The sequence below is a fragment of the Mastigoproctus giganteus genome, chromosome 3 (genome assembly GCF_048544385.1).
Source record: "Mastigoproctus giganteus isolate SK-2022 chromosome 3, ASM4854438v1, whole genome shotgun sequence".
In the NCBI taxonomy this organism is placed as follows: Eukaryota; Metazoa; Arthropoda; class Arachnida; order Uropygi; family Thelyphonidae; genus Mastigoproctus; species Mastigoproctus giganteus.
In genome coordinates, this window is record NC_143577.1 from 37,618,354 (window position 1) to 37,641,998 (window position 23,645).

The following is a 23,645-nucleotide window of genomic DNA, read 5'->3' on the forward strand; positions in this document are numbered from 1 at the left end:
ATTGTAGGTGGATTATTTCGTCTTCGAGCACTGTGCACTACCCTCCAAAAAGTATCGAGACACCCCAGTTTTCATAGAAGAAAGAAGATGAACCACACACTTAGTTATTCTCGCCTTTCAAGCAGAGCTATTTTGAGAGGCGTGTTATTGTCGGTTGTCTAATTGCTGGCTTGTCGATTTTCAATTTCTGACAACTTGCACTATCAAAACTCGACTCTCAGCGATGTTAACATGAAACGGATGCATGAAGGTACCCTTACCGTCCAACGCACAGGAGGACCACGAAGATCACTCCACGATTTTAGAGGGTACTCAGAAGGAGTGTGCTTGAGTAGTACAGTGGTATCGTCGCCGTCCTCTCCACACCGGGTGGAAAAGGCCCGGGTTCGAATCCCGTCGATGACGCGAGGAAGTTTAATGGGCTTTTTTCACTCCGTGGCTGTGATTGTATGAGTTAGTAGGTCTTAGACGTAGATAGCAAGGTTTTTACCCCAGAAACTGGGGTTTTTCGTCCAGCAAACAGACAAATCGACCATAGAACACACGGAATTAACAGACATAAGACACAGCACGGCAGATGAATTTAATTATTCGGGTGTCCTAAATATAATAGTTTGGTTTTTTTTTTTTTTTTGGCACTCAGAAGGATTGTATGAAATATCGTCAAATATTCCTACAAAATCTCAACCAGGAGTCTAACAGGTGTGGAGGTCGGTACAAACACGCTAGTACTTAACACTACAGCCTCGGATTTCATGGAAGAACGACGGCGTGCATATTCGTTCGTGAATATCTTAATAATTTATTCTAAAAATCAACGTTTCGCTTCAACGATCCATATATATCACCAACTATGTCTACACTGCTCGATAAAATTAACAGAACATGCAGAAATAGTGGTGTAACTCGTGCAGCTTGCGATAAAGCGGAACAAAATTTGGTATGGTGGAGTACCATAGAATGACGATGAAATGAGGAAACAACGAGATACTTCGGAGAGGTATAAGGGACATTTATAGGGGTTGTATAAGAATCATCGAAAAGGTCACAGTACAGAAATCGATACAAGATGCTCGAAATAATGACATCAGTATGGCGTAGGATCCCTCCAACTGCTTAACAGACCTGACAGTGATGAACCATGCTCGATATAAGGATATCTATAAGATTCTGTGGCAACAAATCCTATTCTTCCACCAGCGCAGACCTTATCTCACGAAGTGACTGATGGGCTGGCTGTCGGCGTGTAATGCGACGCCCAAGAACATTCCACACATATTGAATCTGATTTAAGACTGCTGATCGTGCTGGCCAAGGCAGTCGTTGGATATCTTCAGTTTAAAAACATTTCTCCACCACTTGTGCTCTATGTGCAGTGGCATTTTCGTGTATGAAAAGAAAATATGGCCAACCGCACCCCTAAAAAGTCGCACATAAGGTTCGAGGATCTGTTCCGCAGTTACGGTACCCCTATCAAAAACATGAAGGAAAATGCGCAGTTTGATCTTTATTCCACCGTACGTGTCTCTTTCTCTGATGTTGGAGGGATGGTACCGCAGTCCTTTTTGTCTCCAGACGAAATAACGTCTAAAATCTCTTTGTAGGCTAAAACGGGATCCACACATGTTCATGGCACCAGATTCGACGAGCTTTACGGTGGTTTGGGGTTAATGGGATACAAAGCACTGGCTTCCTTGCGTAGAGTCCACTGGAGTTGAGCCTTCTTAACACAGTTCTATTTTGAAATGTTTTCAGCTATGGCTGCAGCAACCTCAAGAGGTAGTTGATGACAGGACATCATAGGGTTCCGTCTTTCTGTTAGAGCAAGATAGTTGTCTGTTTTGGTTGGCGTAGCCCTCGGACGACCTTGGCCAGCTCTTCTTGTAATGGTTCCTATCTCCTGAAACTGCTCCCATAGTGCTGAGACGACACTGCGTGAGACATTAAGCCAACGTGCCACCTCTCCCTCGACTGCCCGGCTTTCAGTCGTCCAACGGCGCGTCATCTCGAAGAATCGTCTAAACGACGATGACTTGCCATCCTGAGTACTTGAGATGTGGCTATTCCACTGAACAAGCCAAAAAATGGGAATGAAGTAATCTAGTCGCAACCCGTGTTTTTATAAGTATGAATAATTTGCATAATATGCGACTCTGTAAGGTGGCAGAGCGAATACTCGGAATTTGCATGGTAGGATGCCCATTAAATCAAATATTCACCTTCGATGACACTGTTCAAAACAAAATATTCATGGGTAACATTTCCTTCTGTTGATTTTGTCGAGCAGTGTATAATAGCGATATGTATAAGTGACTTGTGTTGATCACAGAATGACTAAAATATTAGAATCCTTTTATGAGAAGGATAAAAAAGTTTCTCTATGGAATTCTTTTAAACAAATTCTAAAGCTATTTAGGAAATGGTTTGTTCTAGTTTTCATGATGGTCTTAGTTTCGTCCTTATATCAAGTTTAGAAAATTTTAAATGAAAATTGATTTTGGGTGAACACTTTAATGATGGCCGGAATAATTCTATCAGTTCCGAAGCACATTCTATAAAACTACAAGTTTTCACATGGGATGAGCCATAATTCGATTTCGCAGAAGATGAGCCCGAAAAATGGTGATTAATTTAGCCCGGGCTATATTAAAAAGAGTCATCTGAAATTATTTCAGAAGAGGAATCATCTCTACTATTTGGATGATTAAACCTCCCCATTCAGGCCCACTGAAGTACAAATAACTGATTGCAACAAGACGAAGAATTACACAATGTTCTCAATAGAAGCGGACCGTGTTCTTTCTGTCTAAAGAGCTGCTCTTAAAAATTAATTCCGCATCGTATGAGAGAAAAATTTATAAATTTGCAGAAATAAATAGGGTCCGTGCCATCCAGGAGTAAACAAAAGATTGACAAATGTTTGCTGTAACATGCGCTTTAATCAGCTAGAACGAATGGTAAAGGAAAATTGCTCTTTACTCCAGGGAAATTACAGATTTCATTCTCTATTAAGACCGAGAAATATAAACAACCAATTGTGATTAATGCTGTGGTAAGAAAAATTGGTATTAACATAAGAGAACTATAATGTCACCAATTGAGAAGTAAACTATAAAGACAAGCAGAGAACGTAAACAAGATTTATTTTTAAAAATCCATAATAGATAGAATCTAACGAGAAGTTCTTTCTGAAAGTTCCTTTTGGAGGAATTAAAGATTCTAGAAGTCAGTTCGAGTTTTTTTTTTCACAAAATGACATCAAATGAAAGCAATCGAAAAGTTTAATTAACAAGAAATGAATATTTTAAGTGAAATAGATAATTAAGCCACTTTCGTCCTTGACTGCAATGAATATCAGCATCTGAAATCTAGTGCTTTCTGTTTGGGTTTTTGCATATTCTTTGAAGAATTCAACTGATGGCTGTACTTTTAAAGCAATCCCAGCTGGAACTTCTCAATTAAGAAAATGGAACTAATTCTTCAAAATAGAACATGTTTTGTTTCATGTGGCGAGCATTGAAACAAAACATTCTGGTAAGATGGCGAAAATTATGAGTCGCCGTTGGTGGAAAGGTAGAGACTAATGATATTGGGTCACAGTAACGAGGAGGCGTTTGAAAAGCTCAATATATCTCAATGGAGATACGAAAAATAGTTTATAGTCATATTTTTATTGTTTAAGAATACTTTGAACATAGGAAAAGTAGAGAAAGCCTTATAATGAAAGAGGGGATAGAAATACTGCAGAAGTTGCATGCTAGTTCAAGATGTTTTTTTGGATATAAGCCACCCCACAGTAAAGACCAGAAAGCAAATTGTGAAGACGGCTGATGAATTGGGAACAGTACACAATCTACCAAAACCTGGTAGACCTTGTATCTCAAAGACAGCTGCCAGTTTCGAACTTCTAAGTGAGGATGTCGAAATAAGTTCGAAAAATCTTAAAGAAAACGAGGTTTAGAACTTAAAATACCTAAACTAAAACAAGATTAAATAGAATTATAAAGGAACATAAATGCATCCAATTTTATCAGTCGATGTTGCTCCCAAGTTTGATTAAAGATGACAAAGATAGAAGATTGGAATTTTCAAAATGGTCTTTGGCCATGAGCGTTAGAAACACTCGATGTTCCGTTGAATGGATGACGCGTTCACGGATTTAACATCCTGTGATTAATTTTTTGTGGGATTCTTAAATGATAGATTATTTAATAATAAGTACAGGATTTCAGCAGTCAACTGTTAGAGAATTATAACATATCTGAGGAATTCAGGACTTTTCTTTTTTATTTAAACCAATGTGGTTATCAATAGCCCCACGCATGTTGCATTTATTACGGTTGTTAGTGATCTTTTCAAATAATTACTGATTTAGCTTTAATTTGAAATTTTACATTAATTAATTGTTTAATTACCAGTAAATTAAATTATATTTAATTACTGTTACCCAGACCTTTCATACTGTTACAAGTTTTATTATGAGGTGAATGATTTTTCTCCTCACCCCTTTAATTTGCGTTCACTCCCGTATGACTCATGTTTTACTCATGTTTCCATGAACATTTGTAGACGCGTTACTCCCAACAGTTGGAAGGGATTTCTTTCTATACTTTGTCCTAAACGTACACCTTCAAGACGAACAGAATATACTCTAACACGCTGACCAAAAAAGATTTTTTTATGTTTTCCACTTAACTTTTTTTTTTATTTTGCAAGTTCTTGTGGATTTGTTCTGGTTGGTTAGATGCGAGCGCAGCTTGCTGAAGTTCACGAATCTAAAATCCAAACAACCATTCTGCGGTATTAGTTTGGTGGACTCGGTAGAAGTTTTGTGTTAAAGGAGAAAGTTTTCTTCTTCTATAAAGAGTTTTTAGAGAGCCAAGATCATTTCTCTTAGAAGAATATAACAAGATTTTAGTTCTGTTTTACATCGTGTACGTCCACATTTCCGAGGAAATTGGTATCAATCATAAAATGCAGGAAGTGATTTTTCTTCATAAAGCGTACGGAAGAGACAGGTCCTTGGGAAAGGAAGAGCCCTGTCCTATTTCTTTATTGAAACTTTTTATCGCTTGAAGGCTGGTCCTAGTATAGTTAAACTTTAGGATTATTCACGAAACAAGTTAATTTATGTAATAATTTTTACGAAATAAAATAATAATTACCACTTCAAAACAAAAAAAACAAAGTTTGGTGCCTCTAAAGATTTATTAAACAGATTACGCATTATTCCAGAAACATCTATAAATTACAATTGCACAAATATAACAAAAATACTTATATTATGTCATTGATATTATGCTGCAAATCGGTGCTGCCCGATTCGACTGTTTTTATACTCTAAAATTTACCCAAATTTCCAGTTGCATGGCATACAGTTCAAGTAAGTTGCTGAGTAATATTTTCAGTATATGCCATGGCTATGAAGATCAATCAATGTCCACTATTGACAACGGACATTAAATGATCAATGACGACTGTTGACAATGGACATTAAATGATCAATGTCCACTGTCAGAAAAACATGATTAGCATGTTTTGCATTTTCTGCACAATCCAGAAAGAAAGTAAAAAATTCCTTTACTCATATCATTCATTGTAAATAGTTAAAATATCATATGCCATCTCAGTCTTGGGGAAGTTCGATGCTTGTCCAGATCTCTTGAATAATTTTCAATGTTACGTTTTGTACTACCCGATGATTTGAATGAAGTACTGTGGTGAATTTTGAATACGTTAAGATCAAGAAACTTTCTTCTTGTTCTAATGGAATTCTAGCTTTTCGATTTCTAGGAAAAGCTATTGGTCCTAATTTCTATACATCTATACTTCCAAATATGTTACAATATGATGAATTTACTGCATCCTCGGCTAAAGATAAGGTTGACTTATTAGCTTATTAGCATCCTAATTTATCGCTAACTCTTGTATCGATGATCTTGGAAAATCACCTGTAACCATACTCAGTAAGCTCCACCCAATGCCTCCTGTGGTTTTCCGACAGAAAGAATTAGAAGAATTCTGAACAATCTTAATGCTAAGAAGTCTTCAGTTTCTGATGTAATTTCTCTACTTATTCTCAAAACCTGTGCCCTTGAGTTGGTTCTTGTTTGTGTCGCCTTTCTTAAATTCTCTTATTCCAATAGCATTCTTCCTTCCTCTTGGAAATTGCTCGTATCCAGTCACTTCCTGAAAAGGCTAACAAATATTTCCCTTCCAATTATGTTTTTCCTGTATTCCACTCTGCTATCTCCAAAGTACTGGAGAAATCCATTTACTTCCAACTCTTATACATCTCAAAGCTTTCCATCTAATCAATGATCGCCAATATGGATTCACATCAATCCACTCAATGGTGATATATTGGCTTATGGGATTCATCTATGGATAAATTCCATTGAAACGGTGCTTGAAACTTAAACAGTTACTCTTAACATTTATAAGGCTTTTGATCGTGTTTAGCATAACGGTCTTCAAATTCCATCTTATGGTTTGCCTTCTGTTTTTTTTTGCAACTGGGTACGTCGGTTTTAATCCGATCGCCCGTTGCGAATGATAGTACAGTAGATGGTAAATATAAATATGCTTATTAGAACCTAATATGCACAAGTTTTGCAGAAAGCGTTGCAGTAAACCTAAAAAAATTAAACTTTTGGAAAGATTTCGATTTATCGGAACATAAAAGATCAAACATAAACAATTTCTTAAAAAATTAAATTTTTTTTTACAAACTGGTAATATTTAATATTTTAATTTTTTTTTTATTACCAGTTTGTTAAAAGAAGCAGAAGTGAAATAAGAAAAAGATTAAAACATTATATAAATAGTACAGTTACATACACAGTATGAAGGAATCCGTTGACCGCAAGCAGAATTTAAAAATTAATTACACAAAATAGGAAACTTGTCAGTAGGTTATAAATTTCTACGAATAATGGTAAACGTATGAATAATGTTGTAGAAGAAAGGTATTTAAATGCTCACACGTTCTTTGAGTGGACCATGATCTGGTCCACTAAAAGAGCGTGTATTACTGGATTCTTCTTCATAACCACTCGGCTACAACAATCTCTTGTCTAACTGATGAAAAATGTTGTGGAAAAATGCCTACACAATATCCCAGTCACACTGACGGTATTCGAACTCTGGTTCTTTCTACCCGGGGTGGGAAGAGACGGTGATTGTCACCACTGTGTTACCATGGGTGGCTGATAATTTAATACCTTATATATAAGGTCAAACCCTACCTTATTATTTCAGTTACAATCTTGTAGATTTTCTAGTCACACAGCCCTTGCTGGTCTAGATGCTGAGGTTTTTTCAATTACTAATGACTTCACACAGAATGTTCATTTACCAGAATACCAGATAGTCCTAACCTCGTAGCCAACACTTACTCTTGAACATTTTCTCACGAACAACCCTTCCAAGTACACGGTTGAGGTGAGTGGTCCTGTAGGCATCTGAGATCACAACTTCGTAATGGTATCTTCTCCAATGGAATTCCCTTGTGGCCATTCTCACCTTCCTGTTGTTTAGCATTACAATAAGCAAAATGGAATGATCTTCGAGCTTTGTATTCTTCTTTACCTTGATCGATTATTCTCTTAAATTTTCTGATGTCAATGTTTGCTCAGATGGTGTTAGTAAAATTATTCTTATAGGGATGAAATACTTTATATCATATACCATCTTAAAATATCCTCCGTTCTCTAAACCATGGTTTTCCAATAATTGTGATAAGGCTGTTCATGATAAGAATGTTGCATATCGGAATTGGATTGCATCGAAATGATCCAGGTTAATTGTCTGCCTATAACAAAGCTCGCAACAAATGTAAAACAGCTATTAATCAGTCCAAGCTAGATTTTGAGCAGTCTAAGAGTTAACATGCTTCTTGTCCAAACGGTAGTCGAGCATTCTGGTCTCTGGCCAAAGTTATTAGCCCCAACTTTTGCCATCAGTACTCCTACCTCTGTTAAAACCCGACAGTTCTTCTGCCACATCAGCTAAAGATAAAGCTGAACGGCTAGCATTCTACTTTTGTTCTAACTCTTCTATTGACGATTTTGGTAAACCACCTCCTACCACTCCACTCGTTGCCTCCTGCGGTCTTCCCTCAAAAGGATGTCAGAAAAATTTTGAGCAATTTTGATGCCAAGGAAGCTCCCCGTCCTGATGGTATTTCTCCACTTGTTCTCAAATCCTGGGCTTCTGAGCTTACTCCTCTTCACTGTCGACTTTTTACACTTTCTTATTCCAACAATATTATGTCAATATTCCACCCGTTGATAATCAGCCTGAGAATGATTCATGAATTATTCGATGGTCGAAAGAAATATTCGATGGTCGTTCGGACAGTTTGCTGGATGAAAAACTAGACTTTCCGGGAGAAAAACCATGCAGCTCTCTCCTGAGACCGACTAAGTCAACCACGTTCGGAAAAATGCTCCACTAAAAACCCACTTTGCGAGAAAAAGCCCATATAAAAAATTGTTTCAACAGCAAACTCAAAAGTAGCAAAATGGATTGCAAGCATGTTGCAAGCAGGACCTTGACGCCTGTTCGTGCTATAGGCTAAATCTATTCAAAAATGTGCAAATCGAAGAAGTCGCATGGAATATGATTGAGCAGAAGGCGTTCTTTGTAGTTCCTCTTTGGTTTGGATATATTATGCGGCTCTCCGATAACTGGCTCTATGTTCAGAGAACTAACCAGATTTCTGACTTTCCCTGCTAAATAGGAATATTCCTTAATGATAGTTTATGCGAAGGAGTGGATTGGAGAATGGAAGGAAGTGTTCAAGCATGCGCGTAATTATCAGTCATAATTAACAGTGCCAGTTTGCTTTTTGAACCAATTGTTTTACCATTACAAAAAATAAAGATTATACGAGAGGTGGCAATTCGTCTTTCATTTTTCCTTACTCTTCAAATGTCGCCATGAAGTGCACAATTCCATGGCTGATTGTGCGAGAAGCAAACGTTTACTATTAAATCGATCAGCTGCGGAAGTAAAACCAATAGAGATGAAAATGGAGCTGAAAAAGAATGATGGACGATAATCCGAAAGCTATTTGGTGGACTGTGCTGGAAATTCGTTTCCTGGAAACCTTTACGTATTGATGACCAGACATTAAGTGATATATATCAAGCATCAAAGAAGCAAACAGAATAATGACCGCTTTCATACGAATGTCTTTGTTGAGCTATAAAATAAATTCTCGCCACTCACTGAGATTAGAAATGAGGAGATGGCTTATTGGTCTAGAACCCATAGCCAAAACAAGTATCCAATATTTACATATTTTCCTGCTTTTCTTGTTTGTTTATTTTTGACTTGACATGGTAACAATGGGATCTTTCGCTTGAATAATCAATGAGGTGAAGAAATAGTTTGTTTGGAAAACTACGCGCATTAATCGAATTTACCGAAGACTGCAGTTTCCCCATCTTGATACCGCTTCCACAAGATACAAGCAACCTCTCTTTTGTTCGACTGATAACAGAAAAAAGTCTATTGAATTGGAGTAGAAAGATGTAGACTTGAAAAATGATAAGAAAATACCAATGATAGAGAGTGATGGGAAAGATATGGAGCAGGCAGCATTGGAGGTTCTTTGCGTCAAAAAGTCTTGCTGAGACACATCAGTTTTGTCTCTGAGACTGGGGATAAACAGTAGGATGCGAGTGGATATTCGAGATAGAATTCTCGTGCTGAGAAAAGAGACTAAGTAATAAAAAGAAAGTAGCAAACCAGGACGGGCAGATTGATCAGTATGAGATTATTTAATCATTTTTCATATTAACTACTCAGAACTCATCGTGCTTAAGAAAATAAAATGAATAAAATCAGTATTGCAAGGTGAAAAACCTTTGATGAATTTTGTGTTTGTTGTTAGTTGATTTTCAGATTTTTTTCAGTTTTAATTTATAATCATTGATTAGATTGTAAGCTAGGTAGCTGGAACACTGCACAGTGTATTTGTGAAGTTCGACAAGACCGAACCCGTTACATGAGGAAACTTCGTATCTGTATTTTGACAAGACATTATTCCTCATATTTGTATCTTATACTTTTTTTCCATACAATTGACGCCTATTCATAATTAAACCGCCTGAACTGATTGCTACCAGTTCGTGGCATCTATTGACGAATCACCTGCTGGCTGATGAGAAGCCAGTAAACTTCGAAAAGCTGTTATGGAGGTTTGTAAAATTTTTAAATGCATAGCGGATTCTCCTATCTAGGTGACGTTACATAATTATAAAGATATTAACAACTTGGGCTAAATCTAGATAATGGTATTTGTCTCTAAGTTAAACATATGCCCAAGACATAGCTTAATGCATTCCAACTGTCTCTCGCAAGTCACCACTACCACGTGAGCCCTTTTATAGAAAAGTACACATGCTGTGTAGAAAAAGGATGGATTCGAATATCGTCGAGATGGGAGGAATTAAGGGTTTTTTTTTTTTTCACAACTGAGCTGATTTAGCCAATCCTCCACGATGCTGCATAACTTTCCTTTCTGAGAAAGTCAGATTTTTCATCTAGCAATGGCAGGAAGCCATAAGAAAGTTGATTTAATAAAAGTAAATCATAAAAACTCCACATACTAGAATAACATAAACAAGAGAGTGTAAATGCAAAGTGAGAATACCAAACAGTTTTTCAATTTAATACCGAGCGCTATTTCAAAAATTCATAATATTCGTTTAAAATGACAATGACAGTCACTCGTTGCATATTAGGTGTCAGTTTTTAAGAGACAGCAAAGATGGGACATGATGATACTTATTCCTGAGAAAATAATCTTTTTGATATAGCAAAAAGATTATTTTCTTTTGTGAAAATAATCTTTTTTGTTTCCGAAAGTAAAGCAGTTCTTATTTGCTGGCTGAGTGCAAGTTTTGGTTTAAACTATTGCGATTTATTCTTACTCCTTCTGTATACTGAAATACACTCGTCATTTCATCTGCTTTGCCATGCTCACAGATACACCTGTCATCCCGAAGATGGATTTCTTTTGAAACTAATATGCACAAGTCAAACATCTGCTAAAATGGTCGTGTTTACCAACTACGGCATGAATATCAGACGTTCTCAAAACTGCCCAGTAGCAAGAATAACTGAATAATAAAACTATCCACGAAAAAGAATTTTATTTTCATTTGCATGCACTGCAGACTGATCCCATTTACTGTACATAGATGGGGATTTAAGAAAATCTAGTGTCCTTGTACATTGAAGTTAATAAAACTTTATTACAACGACATTGAATTCTCTGTATTCAATGTTGCTGAAAAAGCAAGCTGTTGCTTTTTATTTGGGTTGCACAAAGAAGATGAAGGCAGTGTTCATCCTCAGCTGTCCAATTCTGAAAACGTATTTACTTTCGCAGTATGTTTAAGATTACCTCATAGCGGAGACAAAGAGGGCACGTCTTATAAATTTCAGCAATTATTTGAACGTGAGAGACATTTTTGGTTGTCTAAACGCAACCAGAGACTTGGAACAAGATTCATGGTGAATTTAATATACACAGTTTTTGCATAATATTGTAAACAAGTTTCGCATCTGTGATATTTTGAAACCCCTAAGTTTATGTCCAGTGTTTCAAAATTGCTCTAAACAAATACAAGATCATTCTACAGATAAAAATAAGATAACAAGTTTCTATAAACAGGCCTCAAATTTGTTCTGCAATTTTGAAAAGCACCCCCTACAGAGGTAATAGTAGAAACGGGAGCAGCATTGGGATGTAATGAGTGGAATGTTTTATAAACAGCATCTGTACAAATCCATGTTTGAATGGACTATCTTAGGAAAATAATACGTAGCAAGAAAACTCCACAACAAGTAAGACCTTATGAAAAGGACTGTGATTTTTGCTTCCGAAAACCATCGCGTCCCTTTTGTTGAATCTTCCTTTACCATGCCCAAGCTGTTATTAAATCCTTCGTAGCTGGAACAGTGCCATGTCATTGCTGCTTGTTTGGAAATGTTTGGTTTCGAATCCTTTCAAGTGGGAACTGAATTAGCGAACTTAAGTAAAGATGAAGGATTTTTTTTCTGGATTATTCCTGATTTCATTCATTGAAAAACAAACAATTTTGTTTAAACCGCAGTTCACAGACATCGAAATTCTGTTGTCCTGATGATCTGAGTTTCCTCAGAAATAATCCAAAACGGCCCAATCCCAACTTTCTCTCTATCTGATGCAGTACATCAGAGTATAAAATACAAATCTGCAATCAGAAATACCGCGTTTAAATGTATTACCTTACAGAAGTCTATATTTCAAGAGAACAAGTCGTTGGAGAAAAAACCGAAAAGAATCATCAGCAATTGCGAGAAATTTATCGAGAGAATTATTATCAAGTTATTCCAACACATCATCTATATCTCCCACAAAATACAAGAAGAGATTACTGCAAACAAATATATTAGGGTAATATTTTCTTGGGTTTCTTATGACGCACTTCGGAAAAAGAAAACTGTTGGACGGAATCAAAAATATTACTATCTTTTAATATTTTCTAATTTCTTGACACGACGGAGTAAAAAGAGAGTATTTTATTCAGACCCCAAGAGTAGGAAAAGTGAATCAAAAATCAATAGAAGTTCGAGCAAAGAAGAAAGATAGACATGAAAAACGAATGATGGTGGTGGTATGGAAGTTATGGAGTAGGCTGTACTAGAAAATGCATTCCATCAAAAAGTCCTGTGGAGAAGAGAAACATTTATCTTGTGTCTCAGATTGAAGAAAATTATCTGCGCCCATCGTAGAGTAGTAGGATGGGAGGAGATATTTGAGGCAGAAGTTTCAGAAGATTAGGAGAAAGAGGAAAACAGTTGGAAAAGAAAGTAAAAAAAGAAAGACTCAAAGACAAAGAGATCAAATCTACTAATACCACGCTATTTGTTCAATTTTATTAGAATTATAAGTATTCAGTGAACCCTCTTTAAGAAACAAGCCTGAATGAGTTTAACTCGTTCAGGCCGAATCAGCGATGATGAATAGTTATGTTTATTTTATGACTTATCTCCTCTTTATTAATTTTTCTGATTTTATTCTATTATACTTTATATTCAACAACTTCATTTTATTGTAATTTTATATAATTTTAATATTTTAATTTTAAAATATCATTTTAAACTATTTTAATTTTGTTCTGCATAATCAGCTTTATACAGCATTTTAAAAAATATATATACATACAATGATAACCCAGTTTAATATAATATAATAAAATATATAATAAGCAGCAGTAGCTTTCGAGAGTCTCGAGTCTCTTTTTCAACTGATTTAAATACAACGGATAAGTGCAATGAGCTGAGAGTGAGGTACGTATTCATTTTCTTTTGTTGTTCCAGCATTAAAATAGTTCTCTCTGGGATGGGATGTAGACGTATGCCTTTGTGGCGGTTTATCGCCTTTGGATTGTTTAATATGTTAAGTGACTCTAGCCATAGGCGGTGGCGGAAGTGTCGTGAGTGTTCTACTATTTCAAAGTTACGTTTGGGATCGAGATCGTGGTTGGTGGCCCAAAAATGTTCCGCGACTGCGGACTGGTCAGTTTCGCCAAGCCGGATTGCTCTGTCATGTTCCGTAAGGCGATCATGGAGACGTCTTGATGTTTCTCCTATATAGCAGCTGTTACAGTCTCTACAGGTGATGCGATATACTATATTGCTGCGTAAGAGAGGTGTGACAGGGGTCTTCACACTGGAGACAAGTGAACGTAGGTTCCTGCAGGGTAACTGCACGCATTTGATGTAATTTCTGAGGATTTTTGAGATCCGTTCTGACACGCCTGGATAATAGGGAATGTAGGCGGACGGTATACCGTCTCGATTCGGTGGTCTTGAGTGGGATGTGAGTTCTTGTGCCTGTAATAGGCACCTGTTTAGCACATGGGATGGATAACCACATTTGGTTATGTCCGCCTTCAGAAGGGAAATCTCGTTACGCCTAATTGCATCAGTGCTGGAATGGCTCAAAGCCCTGGAGAATATGGTGCGGGCAGTGCTGTTGAGATCACTAGGTGCGTGGCCGGATCCGTAGTTAGTAAATTGTCCGCACCACATAGGTTTGCGGTATACCGAAGTCTCCAGACGTGGGCCTACGCGATGCACTAAGACATCCAGGAACGGGAGCGCGTCGTTGACCTCTAACTCTATAGTAAACTGGATGAAATTAGACAAGGAGTTGAGGTATCCAGTAGTGCTGTTTCAGCGCCACGTGGTATTACAGTAAAAATATCGTCAACATATCTGCACCATGTTGTAATAGGTACAGGTGGATTCAGGTGTATCTGCTTCTCCAGATCTTCCATGACGATGTTGGCTACTACGGAACTAACAGGGGCACCCATAGCAGTGCCATGTACCTGCTGGTAGACTGAATCCTCAAAGGTGAAGATGCTGCTTGATAAGCATAGGTTGAGGGCAGTGCAGATGTCATCAGTGGGTAGTGATGTTCTGGATTGGAGGCATAAGTCATTCTGGAGGAGCCTTATGGCGCAGTGCACGGCCTGTTGGACGGGAATTGAAGTGAATAAAGAAACCACATCAAATGATGCCATGACGGTGCTGTCAGGGATTGAAAGGTCCTTAATGATGTTAATGAATTCGCTGCTACTTTTGACTTAGTGTGTGGTATTTCCTACAAGAGGTGAGAGGAGGTGCGCGATATGCTTGGATAGTTCATACGTTGGGGCACTGCAGCACGAAACTATTGGTCTGAGGAGAATACCCGGTTTGTGGATCTTTGGCAATCCATAGAATTGCGGTAGTTGGCAGCCAGTAGCATGTAGAAGACGCTGAGTTGTAGTCGAGATTTTCTTATCTTTAAACTTTCAATCCCTGACAGCATCGTCATGGCATCATTTGATGTGGTTTCGTTATTCACTTCATTTCCCATCCAAGAGGATGTGCACTGTGCCAGAAGGCTCCTCGAGAACGACTTATGCCTCCAATCCAGACATCACTACCCACTGATGACATCTGCACTGGCCTCAACCTATGCTTATCAAGCAGCATCTTCACCTTTGAGGATTCAGTCTACCAGCAGGTACATGGCACTGCTATGGGTGCTCCTGTTAGTTCCGTAGTAGCCAACACCGCCATTGAAGATCTGGAGGAGCAGATACACCTGAACCCACATGTACCTATTACAACATGGTGCAGATATGTTGACGATATTTTTACTATAATACCACGTGGCTCTGAAACAGCACTACTGGAATACCTCAACTCCCTGTCTAATTTCATCCAGTATACTATAGAGTTAGAGGTCAACGACGCGCTCCCGTTCCTGGATGTCTTAGTGCATCGCGTAGGCCCACGTCTGGAGACTTCGGTATACCGCAAACCTATGTGGTGCGGACAATTTACTAACTACGGATCCGGCCACGCACTCAGTCATCTCAACAGCACTGCCCGCACCCTATTCTCCAGGGCTTGGAGCCATTCCAGAACTGATGCAATTAGGCGTAACGAGATTTCCCTTCTGAAGGCGGACATAACCAAATGTGGTTATCCATCCCATGTGCTAGGCAGGTGCCTATTACAGGCACAAGAACTCCATCCCACCCAAGACCACCGAACCAAGACGGTATACCGTCCGCTTACATTCCCTATTATCCAGGCGTGTCAGGACGGATCTCAAAAATCCTCAGAAATTACATCAATTGCGTGCAGTTACCCTGCAGAAACCTACGTTCACTTGTCTCCAGTGTGACGACCCCTGTCACACCTCTCTTACGCAGCAATGTAGTATATCGCATCACCTGTAGAGACTGTGACAGCTGCTACATAGGAGAAACATCAAGGCGTCTCCAAGATCGCCTTACGGAACATGACAGAGCAATCCGGCTTGCCGAAACTGACCAGTCCGCAGTCGCGGAACATTTTTGGGCCACCAACCACAATCTTGATCCCAAATGTCACTTTGAAATAATAGACCACTCATGACACTTTCGCCACCGCCTATGGCTAGAGTCACTTAACATATTAAACAATCCAAAGGCAATAAACCGCCACAATGGCATACGTCTACACCCTATCCTAGAGATAACCATTTTAAACACTGGAGTAAAACAGCGCACGTCCGTGCAACAACAAAAGAAAATGAATAACGTGCCTCACTCTCAGCTCATTGCACTTATCCGTTGTATTTAAATCAGTTGAAAAAGAGACTCGTTAGTCTTGAAAGCTACTGCTACTTATATATTTTATTATATTATATTAAACTGGGTTATCACAGTATGTATATATTTTCCTTAACCATCGACCCCTGTACACCAGGCCCATTCGTTACTACAACATTTTAGTTAACTGTTCTCGGCCATCATGAGCGTTTTATAAATCTCAATTATTCTTGTAAAGATTTTCATGCTTTTCTACCATCCAAACAATATTTTTAGGAGTCTGCTCGTAGAAACGCAGCTTGACATGTGTTCTTTCATTGTCCTATTGCTACTTTTTAACTTATTTTCAAAAATGTTGCGAGAATGATACACCTGATAATTAATAATTAACTTAAAAGGATACACTTAATAAATACGTACCTAAACTTACCCAATGAGTGCTTGTGGAACGTCTCTATTTAGGAACATTAAGTATCTTTTGACCATTTAAAGATTATATAATTACGTATATAAAATTATAACAACTTATTTAACTAACAACTTACGTAATCAGTAAACAACTTATAATCAATAAAGCATTTTTATTTTTTAAATAATTTATTTATATTTTTTTTCATAAGAGGTATTAATGAAGAAAAATAATTTCTTGGAATTAACTAATTAAAAGGTGGCACCTCTAATAAAACTAAGATCAAATTTTATATATCAAAATGTTTTATAAATTTTCCTAAATTTAATGATTATTATTTTACATAAATAGTAATATGAAAAAACGTTTAATAATTAAATGCCACTTGGTGTTAACATCACTAACATGAGAAGATAGTTCAATCGGACTGTTTATTGCGATTAATCCTTGGAATTAAAGGAAATCTTTATTTGATATTTACAAAATTGCTATTCAAAATATTTTCTAGCCAGGTTTGCGTAATTTGAATTCCATTACAGCGTTTTGATACCATTTTCTTTCATGTTTATTTTTACTGTTTTATATTTAGGAATCCATAAAAGTAATTATTCTCGAAATATGCAGTTGAATTGAAAACATCTCGGCTTATAAATACAATTTACGAGAAAAGCGTTGCATGATCGACACCCAAAATCCATATTTGTTCCCACTCGGTGTCCTTTGCACATGGAGAATTTATTATTTGTGAAGATGCCAGTGACATATCGAATACCAACAGAACAGGCAAAAAAGCACTTCAATGAGACATGAAATTTGATAATAAATCTCTCGCCCACAAAGCAGGAGTCCTTGGACATATTACGAATAGGTTAGTGAGCACAATTCAAGCTTTCAAAAAAAACAGATTGGAAAAAAGGAATCCAGAATAACCAACGTGTTTAGAAGAGGTATTGGACCAAAGCAGCGCCCTCTACCTCGTTTAATTTTTTTCCTGTGGTAAACTTACATTTATTGTGTTGTGTATTACAGGTCCCGGACATCATTAAAAGAGAGCCCGTCTAAAATAAGGCATAAGCAACATTAAGTATCTTTACAATATCATGGCACTGGGGATTTTTACGATTCATAAATTACTTTAACTCTCCCTGTCATTGTAATTATGCGTCTCCACTGGAGTTAGTTATGAGCGACTGACACATTACCAGTTAGCACAGTCTCTGTAATTTGGAACCAGTGCGTGTCAGATTAGAAATGAGTGATTGCTACAAATATTGAAGATATTCCATTTTCGTGCGGAACTGTTGTCGCACCACGGTTCCATCTAACTGCATGTGGTTTGGTTATACGTACGGATTATCCATAGAGGTAATTTCGAAAATTCACTACCACAATGCGTACGTTAATTACACATAATTTATAATTATGTACGAACATTTCTAAGCTTACTATTACGGATAAATAAGGATTAAAAGTGATTGCTAAATTAGAATGTACAGTTTGGTTTGTCGTGTGCCATCTAGATATTGGAATTAAAATTTTAATTATTAAAAATGGCTTTTGTTCTTGCTAAGGTTGCAAAAAACATTGTATCGATTTATTTTTTTATATTTCTTTTAATTAGGTTAATAACAAACATCGCTGTCAAAATTTATGGAAAGAATACTTTTTTGGGGGCCATTTTCTTGTTGAAAAATGGTCAGTCTTGTCATTAGTATAATGAAAAGCGAAGTGTGCATCTCTCTGGTAACATAAATCTGTCGATATCTTATTATTAAATTAACTGTTCGTAGGAGTAAAATAGCATTGCTTTACTTGTTTAAAATGCTATGCATAAACTAGAATTTTTCCTTTATATTTCACATTATATTTCTTTCGATGGTTATAACGAACAATGCATTTCTCCTATTATTTTAGAAAGTGCTCTCAATCTACAATAAAACCATTACCTTTAAGGAGATTGTGTTTATTTGTCCTGAGAATTTTCCCTCTCTTTCTCTCTCTCATTCTCTTGAGTCAAATGGGAAATTAGATTCGCTCCCTTTTCTTTGTTTAGCTAGCCATTGTTCTTAATAAATCCACTTACTTGGGGGGAAACGAAAACATCTTCAAACTTAGTTTAAATAAGAGGATTTCGAGGAAGAGCATTTACTTTTTAGAGAGGTAAGAAACAAATAAGTTAAGTTTAAGAATAAAGCTTGTATTTCTGTGTGCTTTGGTAAATATCATACAGATCCAGACATTCGATATAAATTTATTGCCTCCTGAATGCTCAAAAGGAAATGCCTATGACTACAGAAGAGTGGTTAATAACAAAACACGGTTGAAGGTATTGCATTCAACGCATCCTTCGTCTCTGCATTTAAATTTATTGAAATATGCTAGTGCATAGTTCCTTTATTTATAACCGAGTCCTTAATTAAATATATGGCAAAGAATTCAAGAGCAGCATAAGCTAATAGGACTATACATAGTGACTTTTAGGAGTTATTAATTAGATTTATATATGGACTGTTTATTTCTCTCCAAACGTTATTCATTAGTAGAGATTTTTAAACTCGCGCATATAGTGAGATGGATAGAAAGAGAGTTTGATCTGTAGAATTAAGCTTATCAAGCCAATTTCTTTTAATTTCGTTTTTAGGCCTTTCACTCCTCGCCTCAAAGCCTTTTTCAACTATGGCAGCTTCTTGAAGATCCTTGTTGCAAACAATAACAAAAGTGACTTCGTCTAAGAAGGTTTCCAAGATGATGAACGTCAGGCAAGTCCGGAGAAAGAGACTCACACGCTCAGAGAACACTTACGACTTCGCTTACGGGTGGAATTCCCTTATCAGAGAATCTCTGTTGCAAACTTCGTGGCCCATTTCTTTGAGCATTGAGTCGCAGGATGAAGAATACGAGGGGTTTCCTTTCAGAGGGTAAGTTATTGCCCTTTTTTCTTCACGCGATTTATTGATATACGTGATTACCTGAGTCTCCTTCTTTTTACGTACACACTTCACAAGAAAAGTTTCTTAACTCAACATAGCTAATTGGGTAGAATAAGTAAGCACACGATAGAATGATAGATTAGAATGCTAATCGTACTTACCGGTTTCAGAACATTTTTCCGGGTTTCCGAAAGGCATCACAATTGTTACCCGTTTTGCGAATACTTTTGTGATTTATTTGGTTTAATAAACGCTTTATTGCTTATAAATGTGTAATAAATGTTTTGCAATGAATAATTTAAATAGATGGTAAACAAAACTGAAGAAAAAACTGAATTTTGTAGGAAACTCTATATACTTTTTCTTACTTTAATCGTGAGTGAGATTATGAATAATTTTAAATATTCATGAATAATAATTAAAATTATATATGATAAATTTTAAAGCAATTCTATATGATCTTTAAATCTCCTAGAAAAGCAGTACAGCGTCAAATACCGATTAACAGAAATATCCTATTTTATTATCAAAATAAGACTGGAATATGAAAACGAAGAACAAAAGTTTCTAAAGATCATGGCGGTTGGTCTGATTTTTAACTATTTTTACAATAATGGAAATTGCCGCAAGATGGCACCACAGTACATATAAAAATTCTAAGATTGAAGAAATTATGCAGGAGGCTATTTAAAATATTTATATTAAAAACATAATTCGTTAATTGGTGAAAAGTTAATCAGTTACTTTACAATTAATTGAAGAAAAAATCGAACGCGCCTGAAATGTAAAGCAGTGTTAATTTTCTGGCATTACATTTTCCAAAATGAAAATAAAAAAGGGGGTTGGGGATTTTTAAAAGCGATCAGAAGGTAAAAAAAAAAAAAAAGGCAGTACAGATATGCTGCAACAAGATGGCTGAAAGAAATGTTAGTCTTTAAAAAATATTAATAAATAAACTAATTTAAAAAATATGCCCCAACTATGTATACTAGCGCAACCTTAGATGACAAGGCTAATGAAAAAAAATGCCAAAATAATAAAAGACATCTTTAAACTGAAAGACCTGTTTATGGAGAGGGAAAGACGAAGAGAGAGAAGAAAAAAAAAAAAAGAAAGAAAGAATCAGAAAAAAAAAAAGAAATAATCAGAAAAAAAAAAAGAAAGAATCAGAAAAAAAAAAGAAAGAATCAGAAAAAAAAAAGAAAGAATCAGAAAAAAAAAAAAAAGAAAGAATCAGAAAAAAACTTTTGCTTGTAATTCGTTCTCCCCATGCGGTAAGTGAAATTTTTTGAGTGTATTTGACTGATCCAAAGATCCATTAATAACGTCATATTTAGATTGAAATAATGACTTCGTTTTATTGTTCTTTTTCTTTATAAAAATACATTTTGTTCCTATATGTTGTGTCTTAATTTTAAAAATATAGTAAACTCTTTAAAATAAACACCCTCTGGGATTAAGAAGTGCCAGATTTTAAAATTTTCGGTATTTTAGAGTGATGTACCCAGTGGATAAGTATTTTTAGAGGAGCATATTTCAATAAATGGTAGAACAAAGTAGCTTTTCTAACGAGTTGCCCTGGTATTGCACTACTCTCAACAGATAGATTTAGCTATATGAAAGAGACTACTCATGATCTAGTGAGTAACCACTTAGTACTGAAGCGGGAAATCATAGCAGTCACATCTTTAGTTGTTGTTTGTTGGATTTTTAGGAGCATCGGCAACTAAAGCCATGTTGTCCCGTTTATGTGATCTGTAAATTACGTGTGTTCTGAGGTTTGCTGGATGAAAAACTATGCTATCCTCTCCTGAGAACGACTAACTCAGCCACGTTGTGAAAAAGGCCCATAAACATTCCTTCCCGTCATTGATTGGATTCGAACTCGGGTTTTTTCCACTCGGTAAAATAAATGCGACCTGTCCTCCAACAGAAACTTTTTAGATGGGTCGTGTCTAAGCTATTTCTATTTAGATAATCCGCGTTATTTTTCTCCTGAGAAAACTCCTCGAAGAAGTAATTAAACCGAGTGAAATATATATTTTCAATTACTCCATTTACTGACAGCTAAAGGGAAAATGTACAATTCGCAAAGCACGTTTTATACAGTTATCATTAATTTTCACTCAAACAGGCTAAGGGAGAATTAGCTGGAAAACTGGTTTATCTTAGCATGAAATTGATAACACTGTGCTTCAAGCGTTAAACATTGGTTGAAGCTTCGGACATCAAATAAGCGTTTCGCTCCACTCTTTTATGCTTTGTTACCTGCATTAATAGTTCATGCGGGTCAAACGTAGTTATCTGCCATCCGCCTAACAACCCATTCCTTCCTTAAATGGCGAGACATCAGTTTCTGATCTATGTACTTGATAGCTACCGTTCAAATGTTCTGTTATTGCAGTTGCTTCAAAATTATCAGCATTTGCATTGGGGTGTCGCTAAGTATGGAACCACGCTTGTCGAGAACACTCCCACAGTTCAGACAGATAGCGCGACACTTGCTAACTACAGTGATTAAAGATGTCTAACGAATTAGTGGATTGTACGCGAAATACGCTTGTAAGACGGAATAATTTTAAAATGAAGAAACTATTCGAATAGATGAAATAAATGAGGAAACATTAGCAGTTCTTGTACTTTGAGATTTATTTGCATATCTTCCAAACGGGCATCGACAACCCACTTCCTCATAATACCATTATTTTGATTCCATAATTAAAACTTATATTTTGCAACAAAATACGATATAACTTGAAAATTTGATGCTATTTTTTTTAAATTCGTTATTTAAAAATACATTTTTATAAATACATTTTTATAAAAATAAAAATGGCGATTTTGCAATACAGTAATCGGACGGATCATTTTGCTTCTATCCCATTATGCACTTAGTTCGTGCTGTTGTTTGATCATTTTTAAAGCCAACACTTTTTTCTTTGTTTTCTGGTCTAAATTTCTTAATAGTTTTGAGAAGAATTATCATTCAGTTGTTTTCTTGCAAACTTCGACGCGCTCACTCACTTTAAAAGCACTCAGACAATATTTCTGTTCCTTCATTTAATGTAGAGATTTCATGAGTTACATTTACTTTTGTTTTTTCTTATCCGTTCCATCCCTGTCTTCGAAATCAGTCTGTTTTCATTTCATACTTGGATGATAGTATTGGAATACGCCTTTAGAATCGAGCTCCTCTCTCTCTCTCTCTATCTATATGTTTGTTTCAGTGGAATTGGTGTACTCAGACGTTTCTGCAGCTTAATTTCAAGTTCTCTTTATGTCTGCAGTGATCGATCATTCTGTTTTATTATTTTAGGGAGATTTTATGCGATATTTCTGCTGCAGAAGACTTTTGTCTCCACGGATGACAATAATACCGAATCATTTTCTTCGGAGACAGATTTCTCTGCCTATTTTAGGACCTTATAAATATAGTGTCCAATTCACAACCTCAGCTTAAACAATTGCAATTTTGACCTATGATTACTCGAACCATGAAGCCTAACAGTGATCCTTCCCTATATATAAGAAAAGAGATGGTGGAACCGCTTCAGGCTTTATAAATAAACCGAAGTAAATCCATTTAAGACGATGCAATGGATACAGTCCCAGCACTTTCTGGTAGACAAAAAAAGAACTCTTTTAATGGGATTGCATGAATAATGACAGCAAATAAGAATTTTACGACGAAAGGTACTGTTTAAACAGACTCTATCTGAAGCTAGTGCCATCGATTTCCACTTATAATCCTCTTCAGAAGAAACAGGTTATGTGGCTTTAAATGTCTATATCCTATCTCCAGGGAAGAGATGCGGTAGTTAAACTGAAGACATAATGGCTGCCCAGTAAAGAAACCAGTTAAGAAAGAGGCAAGTACAGGAAGTGAGAGGTAAGTGTTTAAAAATATCTTTGTGTAGGGCGTCCGTTGTTCATAAAAAAGGAAGAAAAACACTCAATCAATAAGGTGTAATTCGGATGAAACGCACCATTTATTATAGGGAAGTTGAGCAAGTCTTTCTTTAATGTTGTCGAGAATTAATCAGTTATAATATTAAGTTATGAGGCATATGATTTTTACGTTACAGTTTTCTGAAGATATCCCTAACTCATTTATTTTAATCAGTTATCGATTAATCAAACTCTTTCAGC

At 36.4% G+C, this 23,645-nt stretch overlaps 1 protein-coding gene across 2 annotated transcripts in view; it reads left to right on the forward strand.

Moving 5' to 3' along the window:
- The window catches only part of LOC150087887 (GTPase-activating Rap/Ran-GAP domain-like protein 3), a 459,270-nt gene that overhangs the window by 164,575 nt on the left and 271,050 nt on the right, over positions 1-23,645 (forward strand). For both annotated transcript variants that reach the window (XM_090369244.1, XM_090369245.1), the window contains exon 2: positions 19,208-19,484. In XM_090369244.1, the coding sequence (XP_090225370.1) occupies positions 19,312-19,484 (173 nt within the window). In that variant the 5' untranslated portion in view covers positions 19,208-19,311. The remainder of the gene's footprint in view (positions 1-19,207; positions 19,485-23,645) is intronic.